General features: G+C 45.1%; 3 protein-coding genes across 12 annotated transcripts in view; 1 reads left to right on the forward strand and 2 right to left on the reverse strand.

Moving 5' to 3' along the window:
• Positions 1-835, reverse strand: part of LAMB3 (laminin subunit beta 3) — a 160,809-nt gene extending 159,974 nt beyond the window's left edge. The window contains exon 1 of the mRNA XM_023198322.3: positions 778-835. The gene's annotated coding sequence lies outside the window, so the exon portion shown is untranslated. The remainder of the gene's footprint in view (positions 1-777) is intronic.
• TRAF3IP3 (TRAF3 interacting protein 3) overlaps positions 1-15,037 on the forward strand; it is a 26,015-nt gene extending 10,978 nt beyond the window's left edge. For 2 of the 8 annotated variants that reach the window (XM_023198324.1, XM_023198326.1), the window contains 9 exons: positions 5,705-5,776; positions 8,094-8,234; positions 8,344-8,481; positions 10,098-10,233; positions 10,836-10,898; positions 12,042-12,101; positions 13,194-13,330; positions 14,069-14,182; positions 14,778-14,870. In XM_023198324.1, the coding sequence (XP_023054092.1) occupies positions 5,705-5,776; positions 8,094-8,234; positions 8,344-8,481; positions 10,098-10,233; positions 10,836-10,898; positions 12,042-12,101; positions 13,194-13,330; positions 14,069-14,182; positions 14,778-14,870 (954 nt within the window). Of the gene's footprint in view, positions 1-818; positions 1,858-5,704; positions 5,777-8,093; positions 8,235-8,343; positions 8,482-10,097; positions 10,234-10,835; positions 10,899-12,041; positions 12,386-13,193; positions 13,331-14,068; positions 14,183-14,777 lie in introns of those variants that run through there. The other 6 variants (XM_023198323.2, XR_002728137.1, XM_023198325.1 and 3 more) reach the window with 6 other exon arrangements.
• Positions 5,851-17,474, reverse strand: C1H1orf74 (chromosome 1 C1orf74 homolog). Of its 3 annotated transcripts, XM_023198334.2 has the most exons (3): positions 17,122-17,380; positions 15,517-16,428; positions 5,851-6,063 (listed from the first exon to the last, which is right to left on the reverse strand). In XM_023198334.2, exon 2 carries the CDS (start codon positions 16,352-16,354, stop codon positions 15,542-15,544), a length of 813 nt encoding a protein of 270 aa, XP_023054102.1. In that variant the 5' UTR covers positions 16,355-16,428; positions 17,122-17,380; the 3' UTR covers positions 5,851-6,063; positions 15,517-15,541. The 3 variants fall into 3 exon arrangements, with proteins under 3 accessions (XP_023054102.1, XP_023054101.1, XP_023054103.1); XM_023198333.2 differs by lacking the exon at positions 5,851-6,063 and having other exon boundaries at positions 11,936-16,428; positions 17,122-17,474; XM_023198335.2 differs by lacking the exon at positions 5,851-6,063 and having other exon boundaries at positions 15,034-16,428; positions 16,977-17,292.
• Between the last annotated feature and the right edge of the window lie 207 nt (positions 17,475-17,681).

Genomic DNA, 17,681 nt, shown 5'->3' on the forward strand with positions numbered 1-17,681 from the left:
GGAGGTTGCAGTGAGCTGAGATTGCGCCACTGCACTCCAGCCTGTGTGACAGAGCAAGACTCTGTCTCAAAAAATAAAAATAAAGGAAAGAAACCATTTTAGCTGAATCTTGAAGGATGAGTAGGAGCTCACCAGTAGAGAAGCAAGAGTGATGATGAGGAAAAAAAGCAGAAAGTGGAAGAGTGTTTAAGGTAAAGGAATTGGAATGATTACAGGCCTATGTATGGCAAAGAATTGGGTATGCAGAGTATGGCTGAAAAGAAGGTATGTCAAAGTAGTGCCAAAGAAAGGATCTCAGAAAGGTCTTTAGAATTATAGGTCTTAAACTTTTTCTGTTGAACAAGGTATTTCAAACTTGTATAATGCATGGACCCATTTTTAAGGGAAACCCATATATGTAAATATATAAAATCAGAGATCCATTAGAATGCATGCTACCCAGCTTAAGAAACACTACTGTAGGTAATAAGCTGAGTAGCAATGGAACTATGCCTTATTGAGGTTTAGAGTTCTACACTTAGCAATGTCTGGCTCATCCTTAGAAGGTATGCAAATACTATCTGAGGAAATGACTTGTGAATGATCAGATCTCTGTCTTAAAAGGTTCTCTAACTTCCAACTGGATACAGTGTCTCACACTTGTAATCCCAACACTTTGGGGGGCCAAGGCAGAAGGATCACTTGAGTGATCAAGACCAGCCTGGGCAACATAGTGAGACCTCATCTCTACTAAAAAAACAAAAATAAAATAAATTAGCCGTGCATGGTAGTACACACCTATAGTCCCAGCAACTTGGGAGGCTGAGGCAGGAGGATCGCTTGAGCCCAGGAGGTCCAGGCTGCACCACTGTACTCCTGCATGCGGTAACAGAGCAAGATCCTGTCTCGAAAAAAAAAAGAGCAGGGAGGTTTCAAGGATTCTCTAACTCGTAGCAATAAGAACCCTGGCTCCAAGCTGGGACTGGGGGAGTTGAAAGTCTTGTAATATCCCAGGTAAGACACAACCAGAGCTTGAATCAAAGCAAGCTTTATGGGGATGAGGGGGGATATATTAAGAGACATTTCTGGATTTGTCTCCAAGGAGGAGTTTCACCCCATGCTCCAGCCCAAGAGCAGAAGTTCCCTTGGTTGTGGTTTTCTCCCTCCCTTCTTCTCACCCCTCCCAATCCTCACCCTTCTCTTCTTCGTCCCTCCTCCCCACCAACCCCCTAGCTTCCAGTTTTAAAGAAAAACAGTCTCAGACTTTTTCAGTTAACAGCTATTGTTTCCCTTAAAATAAGGTAATTCAACTCTCTATCTCTTCCATGAAGGCCTCAACTTCAATAAAAGTATAGCCCCAAACTGTGGTATCTGGGGAAAATAATGGGAAGAAGGTGGCCAGAACTGGTTCAGATCTTTATTTTTGCCATTTGACCTTCATAAATTTGAATTTCTAACTTCACATGCTGAGAACTCACCACAAACTCCCTATTAGAACCCCAAGGATCAGCTTCCTCCGCTGGCTTCACCTCCAGATGTCTCTGGGCCTTTTGGATACCATAGGCCCTGGGGCCCTGAACAGGTTCCAACCTTCAGGGCAGAAACAGCTCTACTAGCAGAGAAAGCAAGCTTTCAATATTGTGCAATACAAAAACGAGAGCAGGGCAGACTTGGGTTTGAAGATCTGCATCATGGAATTAAGATCTTGAGATGACAGCGCAGCGGGGATTGGCTGCAAGCCCTAAGCAACCTCTACTAGAGCAGAGAGATGAGCTGTGGGCTGGTGCTTCCGTGGTGAGGTGGTGTTTCTGGAGAGCAGATCAGAGGCAGGGGAAAACCACGCAGAAGCAGGAGCTGAAGACCTCAGATCGGCACCAGGTGTGTATGGCCTCCGCCTTGCTCCTCTCTTCACTGGGGGTTATATGCCCTCTGAGCCCTGGGCTCCGGGGGTCTAACTGCCTAGAACATCAGCGGTAGGCCTGTAAAAAGTGCTTCTTACCACATACTGTAAGACTGGGCTTCAGTGTGGGGAGCCCTGGGGCTCAGACCAGCAAACTACATGCCCCATTTGCAACAACTTGGCTGCGACTTTTGTGACGTCTTGGGGAGTACACAAAAGCAGAGCTATGGAAAGAGGTTTCGTTCAAGCTTCAGACTTGGGTGGCCCTTCATCCCCACTGAAGGGGCTATCGTAAATTGTCTTCCGTTGCAACACGAATGGAAAAGTAATCTGGGGTTGGGCCAATATAAAAACAGTTGAAAGAGGTAAAATATTGGATTAAAGCCATACTATGGAAGGGGGAGAGAGGAGATACCCCAAAAGGGCAGGAGACTGGGAAAATTTTAAGAATATTGCCTTAGGCCTGTTTTCTTCCCAAAATATAGCAAGATAAACCTTAAACTTGGTAGGTTTGATTGCATTCTGCATAGAAAGAGTCTGGGCAAAGGCAAATGTGCGGAGCCGGAAGATGTGAACCAGAGGAGGTAGGTGTAGAGCCAGTTGATTTCAGGACCTGTGGATTGACAATGAACAGGTCACAGCAGAATGCAGCGTTTTACCAGTTACTTCAAAGCTCAAACAGTAGAAGTCTTTCTCCACGTCTTCCGTCGGTCCCAAAGCCCTGTACTTATTGTAGATGCCAAATCCCTGACTCTCTGCTTTCCCTCACATGAGACGTTAGGAAAAACATTAATAGCAGGAGGCACTTTAAAAAATTATTTTTGGCAACACTTTTTGCTTTTGCAAGCCCCAGCTGAGTAACACAGGAAGCAGAAAGGGTGGGGGCACCCCCTGGCTCCCATGGTTAGAAGAATAAGCCAAACAAGATCAAAACAGGAGCTGCGAGATACCACTTCCTGCCTCCCCCAGGCACCCTGAAACTCACTGAGGGAGGCAGACCTCAAAGCCGAGCCCCCTCCTCTACCCCCAGACCGTTACAGACCGGAAATGTTACAAGAGATGGAAACGTCCAGGCGGTCTGGCTGAGAGGGCCCATGGCGTCTCAGGCCTGAAGAGAGGTGGAATTTCAATACCTCACAAGTGTCCCACTTGGCCTGGTTGGAAAAAGCCAGAGAAAGGATAGGAAAACCGGTCACTGCCCTTTCTCTGGAAAACTGGCTCTCATTGATGGCTCCCCTGCCCCCTCCCCTACACACATACACCCTACACAAAACTCCAGGCTAGAAGAACAAAACCCCTACCTGGGCAAAAGGGGCAAGTCTACAAAGGGAGGGGACAAAAAAGTGGCAGGGAAGCTGTAGCTACTCAGCTGAAATACTGAAAAACTGAGAAACAGAGATTGGCTCTTCGTGCCGACCTTGCTCCCCTCTTGCCCTTGAGATTAGCATCTTTCTTGAAATGTCCAAAATACCATTAGACAGACCCAGCTTATGAATAAATAGAATGTGACTTTCTGGGAAGCTCCCTTACACCCCCTGCCGCTCTTACTCTGCTTTAATATCTCTCCATTTCTTGCTTTCTTAAAGAAGTTCTCATCTTGAGTCTAACATATACATGTGCATGTGGAAATGTACGTATGCAGGTGGAGGTGTGTGTGTGGAGATGGAAGTGTGTGTGTCCAGGTGGAATTGTGCGTGTGCATGTGGAGGTGTGCGTGTGCATGTGAAGGTGTGTGTGTGCAGGGGGAAGTATGTGTGTGTATATGGAGGTGTGTGTGTGCATGTGAAAGTGTGTGTGTCCATATGGAGGTGTGCGTGTGCATGTGGAGGTGTGTGTGTGCACGTGAAGGTGTGTGTGTGCAGGTGAAGGTGTGCGTGTACATGTGAAGGTGTGTGTGCAGGTGGAAGTATGTGTGTGTATATGGAGGCGTGTGTGTGCATGTGAAGGTGTATGTGTGCAGGTGGAGGTGTGCATGTGCATGTGGAGCTATGTGTGTACATGTGAAGGTGTGTGTGTGCAGGTGGAGGTGTGTATGTGCAGGTGGAGGTGTGTGTGCATATGGAGGTGTGTGTGCATGTGGAGGTGTGTGTGTGCCCATGTGAAGGTGTATCTGTGCATATGGAGGTGTATCTGTGCATATGGAGGTGTGTGTGTGCATGTGAAGGTGTGCATGTGCATGTGGAGGTGTATCTGTGCATGTAGAGGTGTGCATATGCATGTGAAGGTGTGTGTGCATGAGGTGTACGTGTGCATATGGAGGTTTGCGTGTGCAGCTGGAGGTGTGTGTGTGCAGGTGGAAGTGTGTGTGTGCAGGTGGAGATGTGTGTGTCCAGGTGGAGGTGTATCTGTGCATGTGGAGGTGTGTGTGCATATGGAGGTGTATGTGCGCCCATATGAAAGTGTATCTGTGCATATGGAGGTGTATCTGCATATGGAGGTGTATGTGGAGGTGCATGTGGAGGTGTGTGTGTGCATATGGAGGTGTGCGTGTGAATGTGAAGGTATGTGTGCATGTGGAGGTGTGCATGTGTATGTGTGGGTGTGTGTGCGCGTGTGGAGGTGTATCTGTGCATGTGGAGGTTTGCGTGTGCAGATGGAGGTGTATGTGCAGGTGGAGGTGTATGTGTGCAGGTGGAGGTGTATGTGTGCAGGTGGAAGTGTGCGTGTGCCGGTGGGGGTGTGTGTGTGCGGGTGGAGGTGTATGTGTGCATGTGGAAGTGTGTGTGTGCACAGGTCGAAGTGTGCATGTGCATGTGAAGTGTGTGCAGGTGGAGGTGTGTGTGTATATGAAGTGCGTGTGCATGTGGAGGTGTGTGTGTATATGGAGGTGTGCATGTGCATGTGAAGGTGTGTGTGTGCATATGGAGGTGTGCGTGTGTGTGCATACGGAGGTGTGTGTGTGCATGTGGAGGTGTGTGTGTGCATGTGGAGGTGTATGTGTGCATGTGGAAGTGTACGTGTGCATGTGGAGGTGTGTGTGGCAGGGAGGGAAGTGTATTAATCTCCTAGGGCTGCTATGACAAAGTACCACAGTCAGGGGAACTTCAAAAACAGAAACTTATTTTCTCATAGTTCTGGAGGCTAAAAGTCTGAGATCGGGGTGTCAGCAGAGTTCTTTTCTCCTGTGGTCTCTCTCCCCGGCTTACAGATTGCCATCTCTCTCTGTGTCTCCACGTGGCCTTCCCACAGTGCCCTGATCTCCTCTTTTAATAAGGACATCCATCATATTGGATTAGGGCCCAGTCTAATGGCCTCATTTTAACTTAACTACATCTTTAAAGACCCTGTCTCCAAATATGGTCACATTCTGGGGCACTCGGGGCTTAGGACTTCAACATAGGAATGTTGAGGAGATACAAATAAGCTCATAATAGAGGGTAAAGGAGGGAATAAACATTCTCCTGGGAGGGGAGACTGTGTTAGCCTTACTGGCCTACATTTTACAGGGAAAGGTCCACGTACAAGACTGAGAAGAGGTGAGGAGTGCAGAAGTGCCTAGAGAGGGGAGAGAGATAGTGAGCGAAAGGGTAGCTTAGAAGCTTTCCTTCCAGGGCCCCCCTGCTATGCTACCCTGAGCCATTTGATAAAAATGGAGGTAAAAAGAGGACTTGAGGCCAGTCTGATTCTTTCTTGTCCTAGTCTAGAGAAAGAAGAGAAGATCCTCTTCTATTCAGCATCCTTTGTTATCTTTGCTCCTGCCTGCCTCCTGAAAGAGTTCACTGTTTGAGCACCAACCATGTGCTGGGCAGTAGGATAGGAATACAGAGTCAAACTCTTTGCAGACTAGATTTTCCCACACTCGTTAACTCATCCCATTTGCTCCAGGGACAGCTTAATGAAGACAAACTGAAGGGGAAACTGAGATCCTTAGAAAACCAGCTGTACACCTGTACCCAGGTAAGCATTCTGAAGGATATTTCCATCTCGGGAATCTAGAATTAAATGTGAAGAATGCTTGAACCTCAATCTTACTTTTGAGAAATGCCACCAGATAGAGAATAACACACCGATTCCTACTTACCCAGTTCTGGCTTGGCCATTTTCACTTTAGTCTCTAATTCACTAGATCACTGTCTCCATCCTTCTTCCTCTCCCTTTCTCCCAGTATCCTTCTCGTTGCACCCTGGAGGAATCCCAGCACTAACCACTTTGTCAGCTCCAGGGGAACCTTGAAATACCTGAAACTGTAGGGAAAGGCCCTTGGTAAAGATTCACACCACCCAGACAGACCTTTACATATCCTAATCTTTGAACAGATGAGTTAGATGTTATAACGAAGTCTTAGAAAATGATTTTCACTCCATGGGCAACTTTTTTCTGTTTTTTCTAGCAACCCCTAGAAGAATGTAAAAGCTCTTTTACTTGGCTCTTCTGTAACACTATTCCAGCATTAGTAATCTCCTGATTGGCCTAATCTTGGTTTACAAGAGATAGAAAGAAATCAGCTTTCACACTTGAGAAGTGATGGATACCTGAAAGGTGGGGAGATGTCAAATAAGAGAATGGGGCAAAACAGGCAGATTTCTCCCATCTGGAGTTAAAGAGAGAAGATAGTTGGCCACATAGATGGCGTCTTACAGGGGAAGAGAGTTTATGGAGTCTTTAAGTTTCTTGGTCCACAACTTTCATTTTTTCAGTATGACTTGCTTTATCAGGACTAAATAATGCCAACCAAGTTCACAAGAGACCAATATATAATCCAGAATGCCAATCTATTCATTATCAGTAGGGAATAACACATAACCAGTGCCCAGCATGGATGGTCATTGGATGTCCAATAACTGGGACATCCCCTACATATGACCTCAACCAGGTTAATTCCTGAATCTAGTTTTTAATGAAAGTTCCAAAACTATAAAACCCACTCAAATTTAAATCCAAAATTTCAGACAATTCCAAAGCTAAATGGAAATGATTTCATATTGATCCCTAAATTTTTGTCATCTGGTCTACTGCTTACACAGTGGGTAATCCAGAATTGACAGTAAAATTTGCCTGTCTTCTCCGAAATCACAGGACATAAAGATGAAAGAAAGGGAGAAGGCAAGACCCCCAGTGAATTTGCAAAGCTGCGCTTGTGTCTCCTTAATCCTGCAGCCAGGAGGAATTTTATAACGCAAATGTATTAATTTTAAAACATTAAGTTCATTAGGCATTGTAGAGAAGCTACAATGATTTTTTTAAAGCAGTAGCAGTATGCTCCCTCCCTGAAGGAGTTTACAATCCAGTATGAAAGACAGATGAGTCAACAGAGTAGAATGATAGAGGCATGCAGGGTATACTATGTGAACACTATGAACACTAAGAAAAGCTGCCTAATCTATAAGACATTGTGGGATGGGGGCAGTTGGTCAATTTATCAGAACTGATGATACTGGACTGAATCTTGAGTATGAGGAGAAGTTAACCAGTTTTAAGCAGAAGAAGCTATATGGGTAAAAGCAGAAGCCAAAAAAACAGAGTGCTAGGGGATCTGCAAACATCTCAGCCTAGGTGGAAGTAGCATGGGATGAAAGTCGAGGCATGTAAGTGGAGCCATGACAAGGAGTTTGGATGTGATTCTTAGGATGCTGAGAATCCATGGAGAATTTATGCAGGAAGTGGCAAGATCAGATTTGCATTTTAGAAAGAACCCTCTAAATGTGGGGACTGAAAAGGGACTGAAGGGAGGCAAGATTTGGAGAAAGGGAGGCTGTTGCATTAATCCACATAACACTACTACTAGAGCCTGAACTAAGGAAGCAGCAGTAGGGATAGACAGGAGACAGATATGAACTGTGAAGGAAACTGTCAAGGTTCAATGACCAACTGATTACTGGAAGGAAATGAGAGAGAAAATGAAGATTGACTCCCTGGTTTAGGGTTTGGAAAAGACTAGATGGATGATGATTCTGGTCACTGAGATAGGAACCCCAAGAAAAAAGAACATGTTTAGAAACATGAGTCCTGTTTAGACATGTTGGATTTCAAGAGCTTGTGGAAGGCCTCAGATATAATGCCCAGCAAGCCTAAGGCACTGTTTATTACGCCCCCCACTCATCTCTCATTGCCTGAGGGACTCTCCCTGCTAGCTCTACCCTAAAAGAAAAGGCTCATTAGATTACTGGTATCTCTGCCTGGGGGAAGAACCAACTTCTTTTCATTTCTGTATCCCAGTCAGGATTTGGCACACAGAAGTTCAATGTGTATTTGTTGAATTGCATCAAATTTACAGAAATACTCCCCTTGGGGAATGAAAAAAGTACTACTGGAGATGGAAGACCAGAAAAACAGTTATGAGCAGAAGGCCAAGGAGTCACTGCAGAAAGTGCTGGAGGAGAAAATGAATGCAGAGCAGCAACTACAGAGCACACAGGTATGGGGATGCCACACAGATCTTGGGGCTGGGGACTCCAGGCAGCTTGGGGAACAAGGGAGCCAGCTGCACAGCTCCCTGGAACCCTCTCCTCTCTGACCTCCCTCAGCGATCCCTGGCCCTGGCAGAGCAGAAGTGTGAAGAGTGGAGGAGCCAGTACGAGGCTCTGAAGGAGGACTGGAGCACCCTTGGGTCCCAGCACAGGGAGCTGGAGAGCCAACTCAACGTGCTTCAGTCCAAACTGCAGGTACCAGGCACTGGGGGTGGGGAGGGAAGACAGGGTATGGGGAGGAGGGGTGGTGATGAAGAAGCTGTTCTGGATTAGGGACTCCAAAGGCAGCTGACAGCATCTGGCTTTCAGTTCCTCAGTCACCACCAACTTTGTACCAAATTCACTGTTTTGGCTCTGAAATTTAATTTTGAGTTTAGCAAGGATGTCTGCACTGCTCATGCAAATGAACTAAGCGTTCATTGGAATGACACCATCACCATCCAAATGAAAAGAACTGGCTGGAATATACATCAGCCTACTAATGTCATATCCCAACCCACTGTCCAAACTCCATCCCAAAAAAGCATCCAGTTCAGAATTGCCCACTGTTGGCACAGAAAAAAATGTCACTAATTTATTTACAGGTGAGTACTAACTAACACTTTTTGCCAATGTGTTTTTTAAGCAATTACATTTAGCAATTACAATTAGACTCTTGGCATCCTCAAGGGTTCCATCATCTTCAATCTGTCCTAAGACTCGGTTTCCCCATCTGTAAAATGAGGATAATAGTACTTACATCATAAGGTTGTTCTGAGTATTAAGTAAGATGATCCATGTAAAGTACTTAGCACAATGCCTGGCACATAAAAGCACTCAGTAAATATTAGCTATTATTTTGCATAGATTTATTTACTTGGTTTGGAGTTTTAAGGATCCACCTCAAAAGCTGATCTTTATAATTTTCCTGAAACAGGGCTCAGAACAGCCCACTTGATAAGAGACAGAGTATGTGAGTCTTATCAATGGAGTGAACCTAGCTGGTCACTCTGAGTGGTATCCACATCTCAACCTTTGCTGTTCTCTTCTTCCCATTACCTATAAGGCAACTCCTATGAAGATTTGGGAGGGGGGGGTAACTTTGAATCTTTGTGGAAAAAATAAAAGACCCTAACAAAAAAAACAATTGATACTGCTAGAGGAAGAATAAAAGAGAAAATGAAAACATCTAGAAAACTGATGACTTCGTATTCCTTAATCTGGTGATTTACCAAAGTGTCAAGACATGAGTCCCACGCCAATGACAACCACTTACATTTCCCCTAGAATGGCAGATTTTTTTAAAGTACTGGGTTTCCTAAAGCAATTCTTATTTTATATATTCTAATTTATGTACATCAATGTGTCACTTAGACCTGTCACTAGAGATGGTTTAGAAAATAAACTTACATTACACATGCCTCAGTCCACTTCAAAACTACTGGCACATGCCTATAGACGCAGTTACTCAGAAGGCTAAGGTGGGAGGATTGCTTGAGCCCAAGAGGTCAAGGCTGCAATGAGCTATGATGGCACCACTGCACTCCAGTCTGGGTGACAAAGTGAGACCCCATCTCTAAAAATAAAAATAAATAAATAAAAGACACGAGTTCCTTGTGAATATCAAGTCTAATTTGCTGTTATAAATGTGAGGAACAAAGCAAAGGGAAGAATAGGAAAAAAGAAAGACTTCTCTATTTTCTCATCTACCTAACATTCCTTCTATCTCTAAAACTCCAGAATTTTCTATATTTTCCTCTTCCATGGTACCTGCCCCCAACCTCCACCCCAACACTGACCTCCTTCTATGTGGCCCCTCCTCCTCCTTACAGGGAGCAGATAGCAGGGACTTACAGATGAACCAGGCCCTGCGATTTTTGGAGAACGAGCACCAGGAACTGCAGGCCAAGATTGAATGCCTGCAAGGGGACAGAGACCTGTGCAGCTTGGATACCCAGGACCTACAAGGTACTCTTCTCCTTGGAGGCTTTGGGCGCATGGGAGCCATGGCCAAGTGAGCTATGAAAAAAGAAACTGAGTTAAGAGAAAGGCTTCAGCCTTTTATTTGTTTGCTTGATTGGTTGACTGGCTTTGTAATCTCATTTTACCTTGAGGGAGAGGCAGGGCTGTTTTAACCATCCAAAATTGAAAATTAATTTCACTGTACCAGATAGAGTATCCTTTTGTCTAGCTCTCTTTTTTAGCCCATCCCTCTGGGCCAGATCACAGCTGCTCCCACATCAGTCACATATGTCAAGGCCACATTCCTAATTTGAAAGGGAAAGGCCAGTTGAAACACAAGGCATAGAGAAAGTCTCTCAGTCACAGCTTCTGTGTCCGAGGACTAGATAGTGTGTAAATACAAGCCTCAATGCAACCCAACATTGTTGATGCACAAAACCTGAGGTACTTGGCTTCTGGTTTACCTCTTCGGAACTGGGACACAACTTCCAAAAGACACATGTTAGAGGCCACGACAAGACAGCATCTATTACTAATTTCCATCCTTAAGTACTGAGTTCATTAAGTCTTGGGTTCCTTTATTTTGGCTTGCATTATTGCATTTTCAGATCAACTAAAAAGGTCAGAGGCGGAGAAACTCACCCTGGTGACCAGAGTACAGCAGTTGCAGAGTAAGTTCGCTTTCCAGATTCTGAAAGTCCACAGGGTTTTCCTGGGGCTCCTGGCCCATAAAAGGCACCCAGAGTAGGGACTGATGGCCCAGTCTTTGGCATATGCTCTAACTCTGTGCATTTTCAGACCCTCTTCTTGTGAAGTGAGGTCATTTACATAGCTCTCCATAAATTATGTATTAGCCTTTGTTCTTTTTTTTCTACTTTTCGCCTTCCATGCCAATGACACCACTTACATTTCCCCCAGAATTGCATATTTTGTTTTAAGTACCGGGTTTCCTAAAGCAGTTCTTATTTTATATATTGTAATTTATAAGTACATGAATGTGTCACATAGACCTGTCACTAGAGATGGTTTAGAAAATAAGCTTACACTATACGTGCCTCGGTCCACTTCAAAACTACATACTGGGCCCAAAGAGGAAAAGGGACTTTTCAGAAGAAAAGCAGTTTCTGAAAAGCTGAAGAACCTGACTCAATTAATACCGCTGCTGGTTGCCCACCACTTTAACCTCTGACACCTGATAGAGAAGCTTCATGCAAACAGCAATGATTATTAAGAGAGCAAAGCAACCGCAGGGGAAAGGGAAAGTCTTCAAGCAAAGACTTGAAGATAGAGACATGGTAGGGGGAGAAATAAGGATGCTATATTCATAGCAAAGTACCACAGACTGGGTGCCTTGAAAACAGAAATGTATTGTCTCACAGTTCTGGAGACTAGAAATCCAAGATGTCAGCAGGGGTGTTTCCTTCTGAGGGCATTTAGGGAAAGATCTATCCCAGGGCTCTTTCCTTGGCTTTGTAGATGGCCGTCTTCTCTCTGTGTCTCTTCACATTGTCTTTCCCATGAACATATCTGTGTCCATATTTCTCCTTCTTATAAGGACACCAGTGATATTAGATTAGGGCCCACCTGAATGACCCCATTTTATTTTGATTATCTTTTAAAGAACCTATCTCCAAATAAGGTCATAATTGAAGGTACTGAGGGTTAGGACTTCAACATATAGATTCTGGGGGACAAAAATCAACACATAGCAGATGGGAATATATTTAATAACTAAGGTTCTAGGCAAAGTTCTGAAAAGAAACTCTGTGTAGTAAATATGCTAGCATAGGCAAGTTCCTTGTGTTTTCCAACAGGTCTGCTTCAGAATCAATCCTTACAGCTTCAAGAACAGGAGAAACTCTTAACAAAGAAAGGTCAGCAAATTTATTAACCACAGATTCTAAGATATTGCTCTTCCCTTACCTGCCCAGAGGCAGGGGGATGGACTACATGACCTCCTGGAGTCCCAGCCAGTTCTGAGTGTCTGTTAAGTCCGGGATGTGTGGGAGCTTTTTAAAGACTGATCCTTGGCTCTGAGGACACTTCAACTAGTTAGCCTTCTATCCTGAGGTATATAAACTGTGAAAAAGGGTTTCTATTCTCTCTGAAAGCACATGTTTATGTTGAACATTTCAATAAATTTATTTTGAACTCAGGATTTCATGTCAATTTTTACACACTTGATTTTCCAAATCACATCCAACTCCCCAGCCCCAAACCACATAGCATGCCAGAGTCAACTCACTCTTAGCCCTAGAGAGTCTACTGTCCATGTTTCCTGAGAATTCACTGTGTATACAGAGGGGCAATAGCTCCTCACCTGTCCACTACACATGACCTTTTGTTTTCTCCTCACAATCACTGGGCATAATATAATAGATAATGCAGAAATGTTTATGCCCACATAGTATGGATAAGAACATGAAGGTCTATGGTGGCACAGACTAACAACACAGCTACAACAATCCAAAACTTCTGACTCCTAGTCCATGCTCTTTTCACCAAGACTAAGACTGCAGGGTGGCTAAAAAACCATCTTTAACCATATGAAGATAAATTTTAGGATATGACTGCCATCTTCACAACTTTCAAATGAGGACATCAGGGAAAAGGGGTTATATTAAAGCATCCACCAAACTTATCTGACAAACTAGGAAGAATGTGACATACAACCAATGAAATTCAATTAATAAGTATTCACTAAAATTATTTAGCACTAGATAAGACTGGGGATACAAAGAAAAGATGCCAATCTTGCCCTTAAGGAGCTCAGATTCCAGCTGTCTGTCCAAGCTTAGCAGGGGCCTAGTGGAAGTTAACCTTTATGTCAAAGAATGCCATCAGTCTAGCCAAGAGCATGTCCTCCCAAGTTCCCTCCCCTCTCCCCACTCCTAGTGGCTCACCCTCAGGGCCCTTCCTCAAAGGTGTGGGCCTCACTATCACCAAGAATCTGGCTGCTTTTTTAGATCAGGCTTTGCCCGTGTGGAGTCCAAAGTCCTTCCCTAACGAAGTGGAGCCTGAGGGTACAGGGAAGGAGAAAGACTGGGATCTCAGAGACCAGCTGCAAAAGAAGACTTTGCAGCTCCAGGCCAAGGAAAAGGAGGTGAGAGGGTGACCTGAGACAGTGAGGGCTCATCTGCAGAATAGCAGAGAAACCTGGGAGGCAGCCAAAGAGCAGGGATTTCAAAGTTTAAGCTGTGACTGGATACCCACAGATATTCATTTGCCTACATAAAGTGTCCATGCTTCTGGGCTGACTTGTCAATCTTTTCCCTTCCTTATTTACACCAACTCCTATTCAAGGTTCTATTAACTGGTTACCTTTTAGAAAGTCGACCAAAACTCAAACACATTTAATAAAAATATTAACTTCTCAATATGTCGTCCCACATTGAGTATCTTAAGTCCTTATATGTCTTTTAAAGAGTAAAACTCTTCCTTTGTACAACTCACAAACATACACATCCCCAGAAGTATTCATATGCAACTAGCTCCTGGGAAAGAAACCTGTACTAAGGTCACTTCTAGGTTGTTTGTGCTATAAGAACTTCATTTTTCAGTGTCTCTCATTTGCAAAGCACTTGCACGTAAAGTCATATAAAAGAACTTAAATGTATAAAATGTAGTATTATAATATGCACTATTGTCAATCATTTCAAATGAACACATTCCAGACAATGTGAGACAGTCAAAAGACAAACTCAAATCCCTGAGAATGGCTGGGAAGGGAGGATGGTGGTAAAAATTCCAAATGAGTGAAACTTACACAGGGCAGTCTCCCTTACCTGGGCTCTGTCCTAGACAGAAGTGACAGTGATGACTTTGGTGATGTTCTCCCCAGTGCAGAGAACTGCATTCAGAATTAGACAACCTCAGTGACGAGTATCTCTCCTGCCTGCGTAAGCTGCAGCACTGTCGAGAAGAGCTGAACCAGAGCCAGCAGCTGCCTCCCAGAGTAAGAGGGTCTCTCCTTCCCATAAAGCCCTGGAAGATGGGATGATTCCTTCCTCAACCAAGATTTGCAGATAAAATGTATCAGCCCACACCAACAACTGGCCATCCTGTCCCACTGTGCTTGGTTTATAACATACTGACATTATGGCAACCATTGGAAAAAACACTGGACTCGTGCATCAAAGCCCAACTTTCATGGAACTCTCAATGCCAGAAGGAAAGACTTACTCTTAGCTAAAGTATGAAAGGGTGTTCTTTTAGTCTATGATAAGCATGGTGGCAAGAATAGAAGGACAACAAAAATACTGGGGAATACAAAGAATACAATTTTGCTGAGTTATTTTCCACCCTTCATTATTCATATCAGTATTTATGTATCTGGTCCCTGATGGATATGGCTCCCTGGGCCAGAGAACACTGGTTAAGTGGTTTTACCCCAAGACAGGTGACAGAGTGGGAGACAGAGTAAAAAGTTTTTTCTCCACCACCAACCCAGGGTTTTCCACTGGGCTAGAGTAGGAAGAAGAAAGATTTTTGCCTATATCTTTTCCAGTCAACTCATGGCCACTTTCTTCTGTCTCCCTGTCCCTCTGCAGAGGCAATGTGGGCGATGGCTCCCAATGCTGATGGTGGTGATTGCTGCAGCACTGGCAGTGTTCCTGGCCAATAAAGACAACCTGATGATCTGAATAATTTGTGACAACTGTCTTGGGTGAAAATCAGAAGCAAGCAACTCAACAAAAAACTCAGAAGGTTTGGGTACATTACAGCTTGGGCTTTTCAACTGACTTAGGATTTCTGACTTTTTGTTATTTTCTTAACCTAGTGTAAATAAACTTCACCTGACCAGACTGTTCCTCAGAACTCTGTTTATTCCTGAAAGGTGTATTACATTAACAAGTATCACATATTTAAGCATACTGGTGGTCTACTCTCCTCAAATTCAGTTGCAGGCATATAAACACGCAGAGAAACCCCCAGCCCTACTTTCCTAGCAGACAGCACTCACACAGAGCAGGTATATTTAGACGGTTACCATGCAAGAGTGTTTGGCTTGTCTTCCACCACCCTGCTTTTCCTCTATCTCCTTTCCTTCTACCTCTTATCCAGTGAAAATGAAAACATATCCACTAAGAGGACTTCCTAGCATAGAAATGGCAAGTAGGTACTATCTACCAATTTGCTACTAGTACCACCACTACCTATTTACATGCCCTTTGCATTTGCAGCCAATTGATTACAGCATTGTGCCTTAGTGTACTCAAGACACTTGGAATTGGCAGCTGAGATGATTATTTGCCATCCCCAACCTAGAGATGATCATTTACTGAGTACCTTCTATATGAGAGGAGAGTTAAAGTCAGAGGGCCACAGCCGGCAGTGTGACTATTTCAGAGGAGATGCTGAGATCAGCAAAGTCATTCTGAGTCCTAAATCGGGTTCTGAGGTCCTTCTCCCAGGTGTTTAGAATGTGTCTCAGGCCTGGGAACAAGCTCTCTGGGACACTAAAGGAATACAGCAGGATTGGGGGTCGACCTAGCAACCATGAGATCCGGGCAGTGAATACTCGTAGTGGAGTCAGAGCTAAGCAGTTGTCATCTCCCTGGTTCAGGTGAAAGGTATAGGGGACAGGATAGCCCAGGAGGATCCCAAATACAGTACAGAGATTCCAGTCTGAGGAATGGAGCCTGCTGTGGGAGACTGCAGAGGGAGATAAGTCCCTCTGCAGCCCCTGCAAATGTGTGATGATCTCAGCCACGAGGGCCTTCAAGTCCTGAAGTTGGTCCAAGGAGCAGACAGAAGGGTGAGGCTGGCAGCTGGAAACATCCACAAAGGCTATGGTACCAAGCAGCACCTGCTCCAAGTGCTGACATACATGCTCAGGACTGACAATCAGGCTGTTTTCTCCAATCTCAAGGATGTGAAGTCCAAAGTTCAGGAAGCCAAGCCCCCGCAGCTCCTCCAGATAGCTCTGGAGCTCTGATGCCCCTGCACAGTTGCAATCATAGAGCACAGCTGGCTTCAGTCCCCGGGCCACAGCCAGCACCTCTCCAGCTAAGTGAAGGCAGATGGCTTGGGGTGGACTCCGTCTCTTTCCCATGCCAAGGGTCTGCTGAGCAGCTGCCACCAGCAGCTGAGGTCTCGGTGATGACATGAGATCTAGAAGCAACATCAAGAATGGCCTCCTTAGCTAGTCAGAGTTCCCTTCCCTGGGTGGCATCTTTAAGCCAACACTTGAGGAGGGGCCTAGAAACAAAGCAATAGCAGGGAATTATTAACAGCCAGTGACACACCACGAAACCTGACAACAGCCTTCCCATTAAGTCGAAGTATCTTCCAAAGGTTATTCTGTCCCTCCCTCTGCTTTCAAATGGTGACCCAGCCCAAACAAGATAGGATCAATGCTACCTGATTTTTCTGGTTGACTTGGTCTCCCTCAATCTTAAATTCGTGTGTTTTTGTAGCCTTATAGCTAGATTTATATTCCCTCTGGCTTTTATTCTAAATTTTACCTGTTGTAAATTACGTTCTCTGGTTCAAACCTTAAGGAGCTTGGGGCAGAGGCGGAGGCAGGGCAGTGTTTGGCAAAATTCACAGCATTTCGCCCAAAAGCCCTTCTGGGACAGAGCTCCAAGTTCCAAATGTATCCTTTCCACTGACAACTCCCCTACTCTTCCCGCCAGAGAATAGTTATAAGAATAGCAATTTGATTAATATACACCAGAATATGGACTAACAACCATCTCACCCTGACACATAAAAATGAATGAATGAAATCCGCTAGAACTGCATACCATAGTATTTTAACTTCTGCTGACCCGCCTTCCCTTTCTGTCCGACCAAGGACCCTCAGAAGATGGGATTTCTCCGATCCACACGCCCCACACCAGAGCATATTACAGTGATTTGCTAAATGAGGCATAAGTCTCTCTCACATACGTTCTTTTTCCACGTCTGCTACAGGTTCGCGGGCTCACAAACTTTTTGCGGCTTCCTGCCTGCTGCCAGAAAGGCAGCTAGTCCCCAACGCCCAGCCACAAGTAACACTGGAAATCCCGCCTACGCTGGGAAGACCCTCTCAGCCTGCTCTGCGCCAGTCGGGCAGGCACCTTCTTGCGCATGCGCACCCACTCGAGTGCCGCCCTCTTTTCCCCCCTTCCGTGACGTCATCCAGCCGCTCGCGCGCCTCGCGTTAGAACCACTGGCGAGGTCGCCTTGCTGCGCGCCGGAAGTTTGGGGAACCCTGCGACCCGCCCTTTCCGGTCAGACAGAACGCGGCCCCACCTGTCTGCTCAGGAACTGGGGAGGGCGGAAGTGAACGAGAAAAGGCGGAACCTGTGAAACTGGTTTCGCGCTGCTGCCCTCATTTTGCTTCGCAGAACTTCCTTCTTGTGTTACGACGTCTGGTGTCCCACTTGACTGGGAATCCAGAAACAGGGCACACAGCACTTAATAAACACCTTTGATTTGTGTCTGTGGAAATACGTTTTGTCCAGACG

The sequence above is a fragment of the Piliocolobus tephrosceles genome, chromosome 1 (genome assembly GCF_002776525.5).
Source record: "Piliocolobus tephrosceles isolate RC106 chromosome 1, ASM277652v3, whole genome shotgun sequence".
Lineage (NCBI taxonomy): Eukaryota > Metazoa > Chordata > Mammalia > Primates > Cercopithecidae > Piliocolobus > Piliocolobus tephrosceles.

What these genes read in the sequence shown, in the direction of transcription:
- C1H1orf74 (XM_023198334.2), bottom strand. Translation starts at nt 16,354, where the DNA reads ATGTTGCTTCTAGATCTCATGTCATCACCGAGACCTCAGCTGCTGGTG.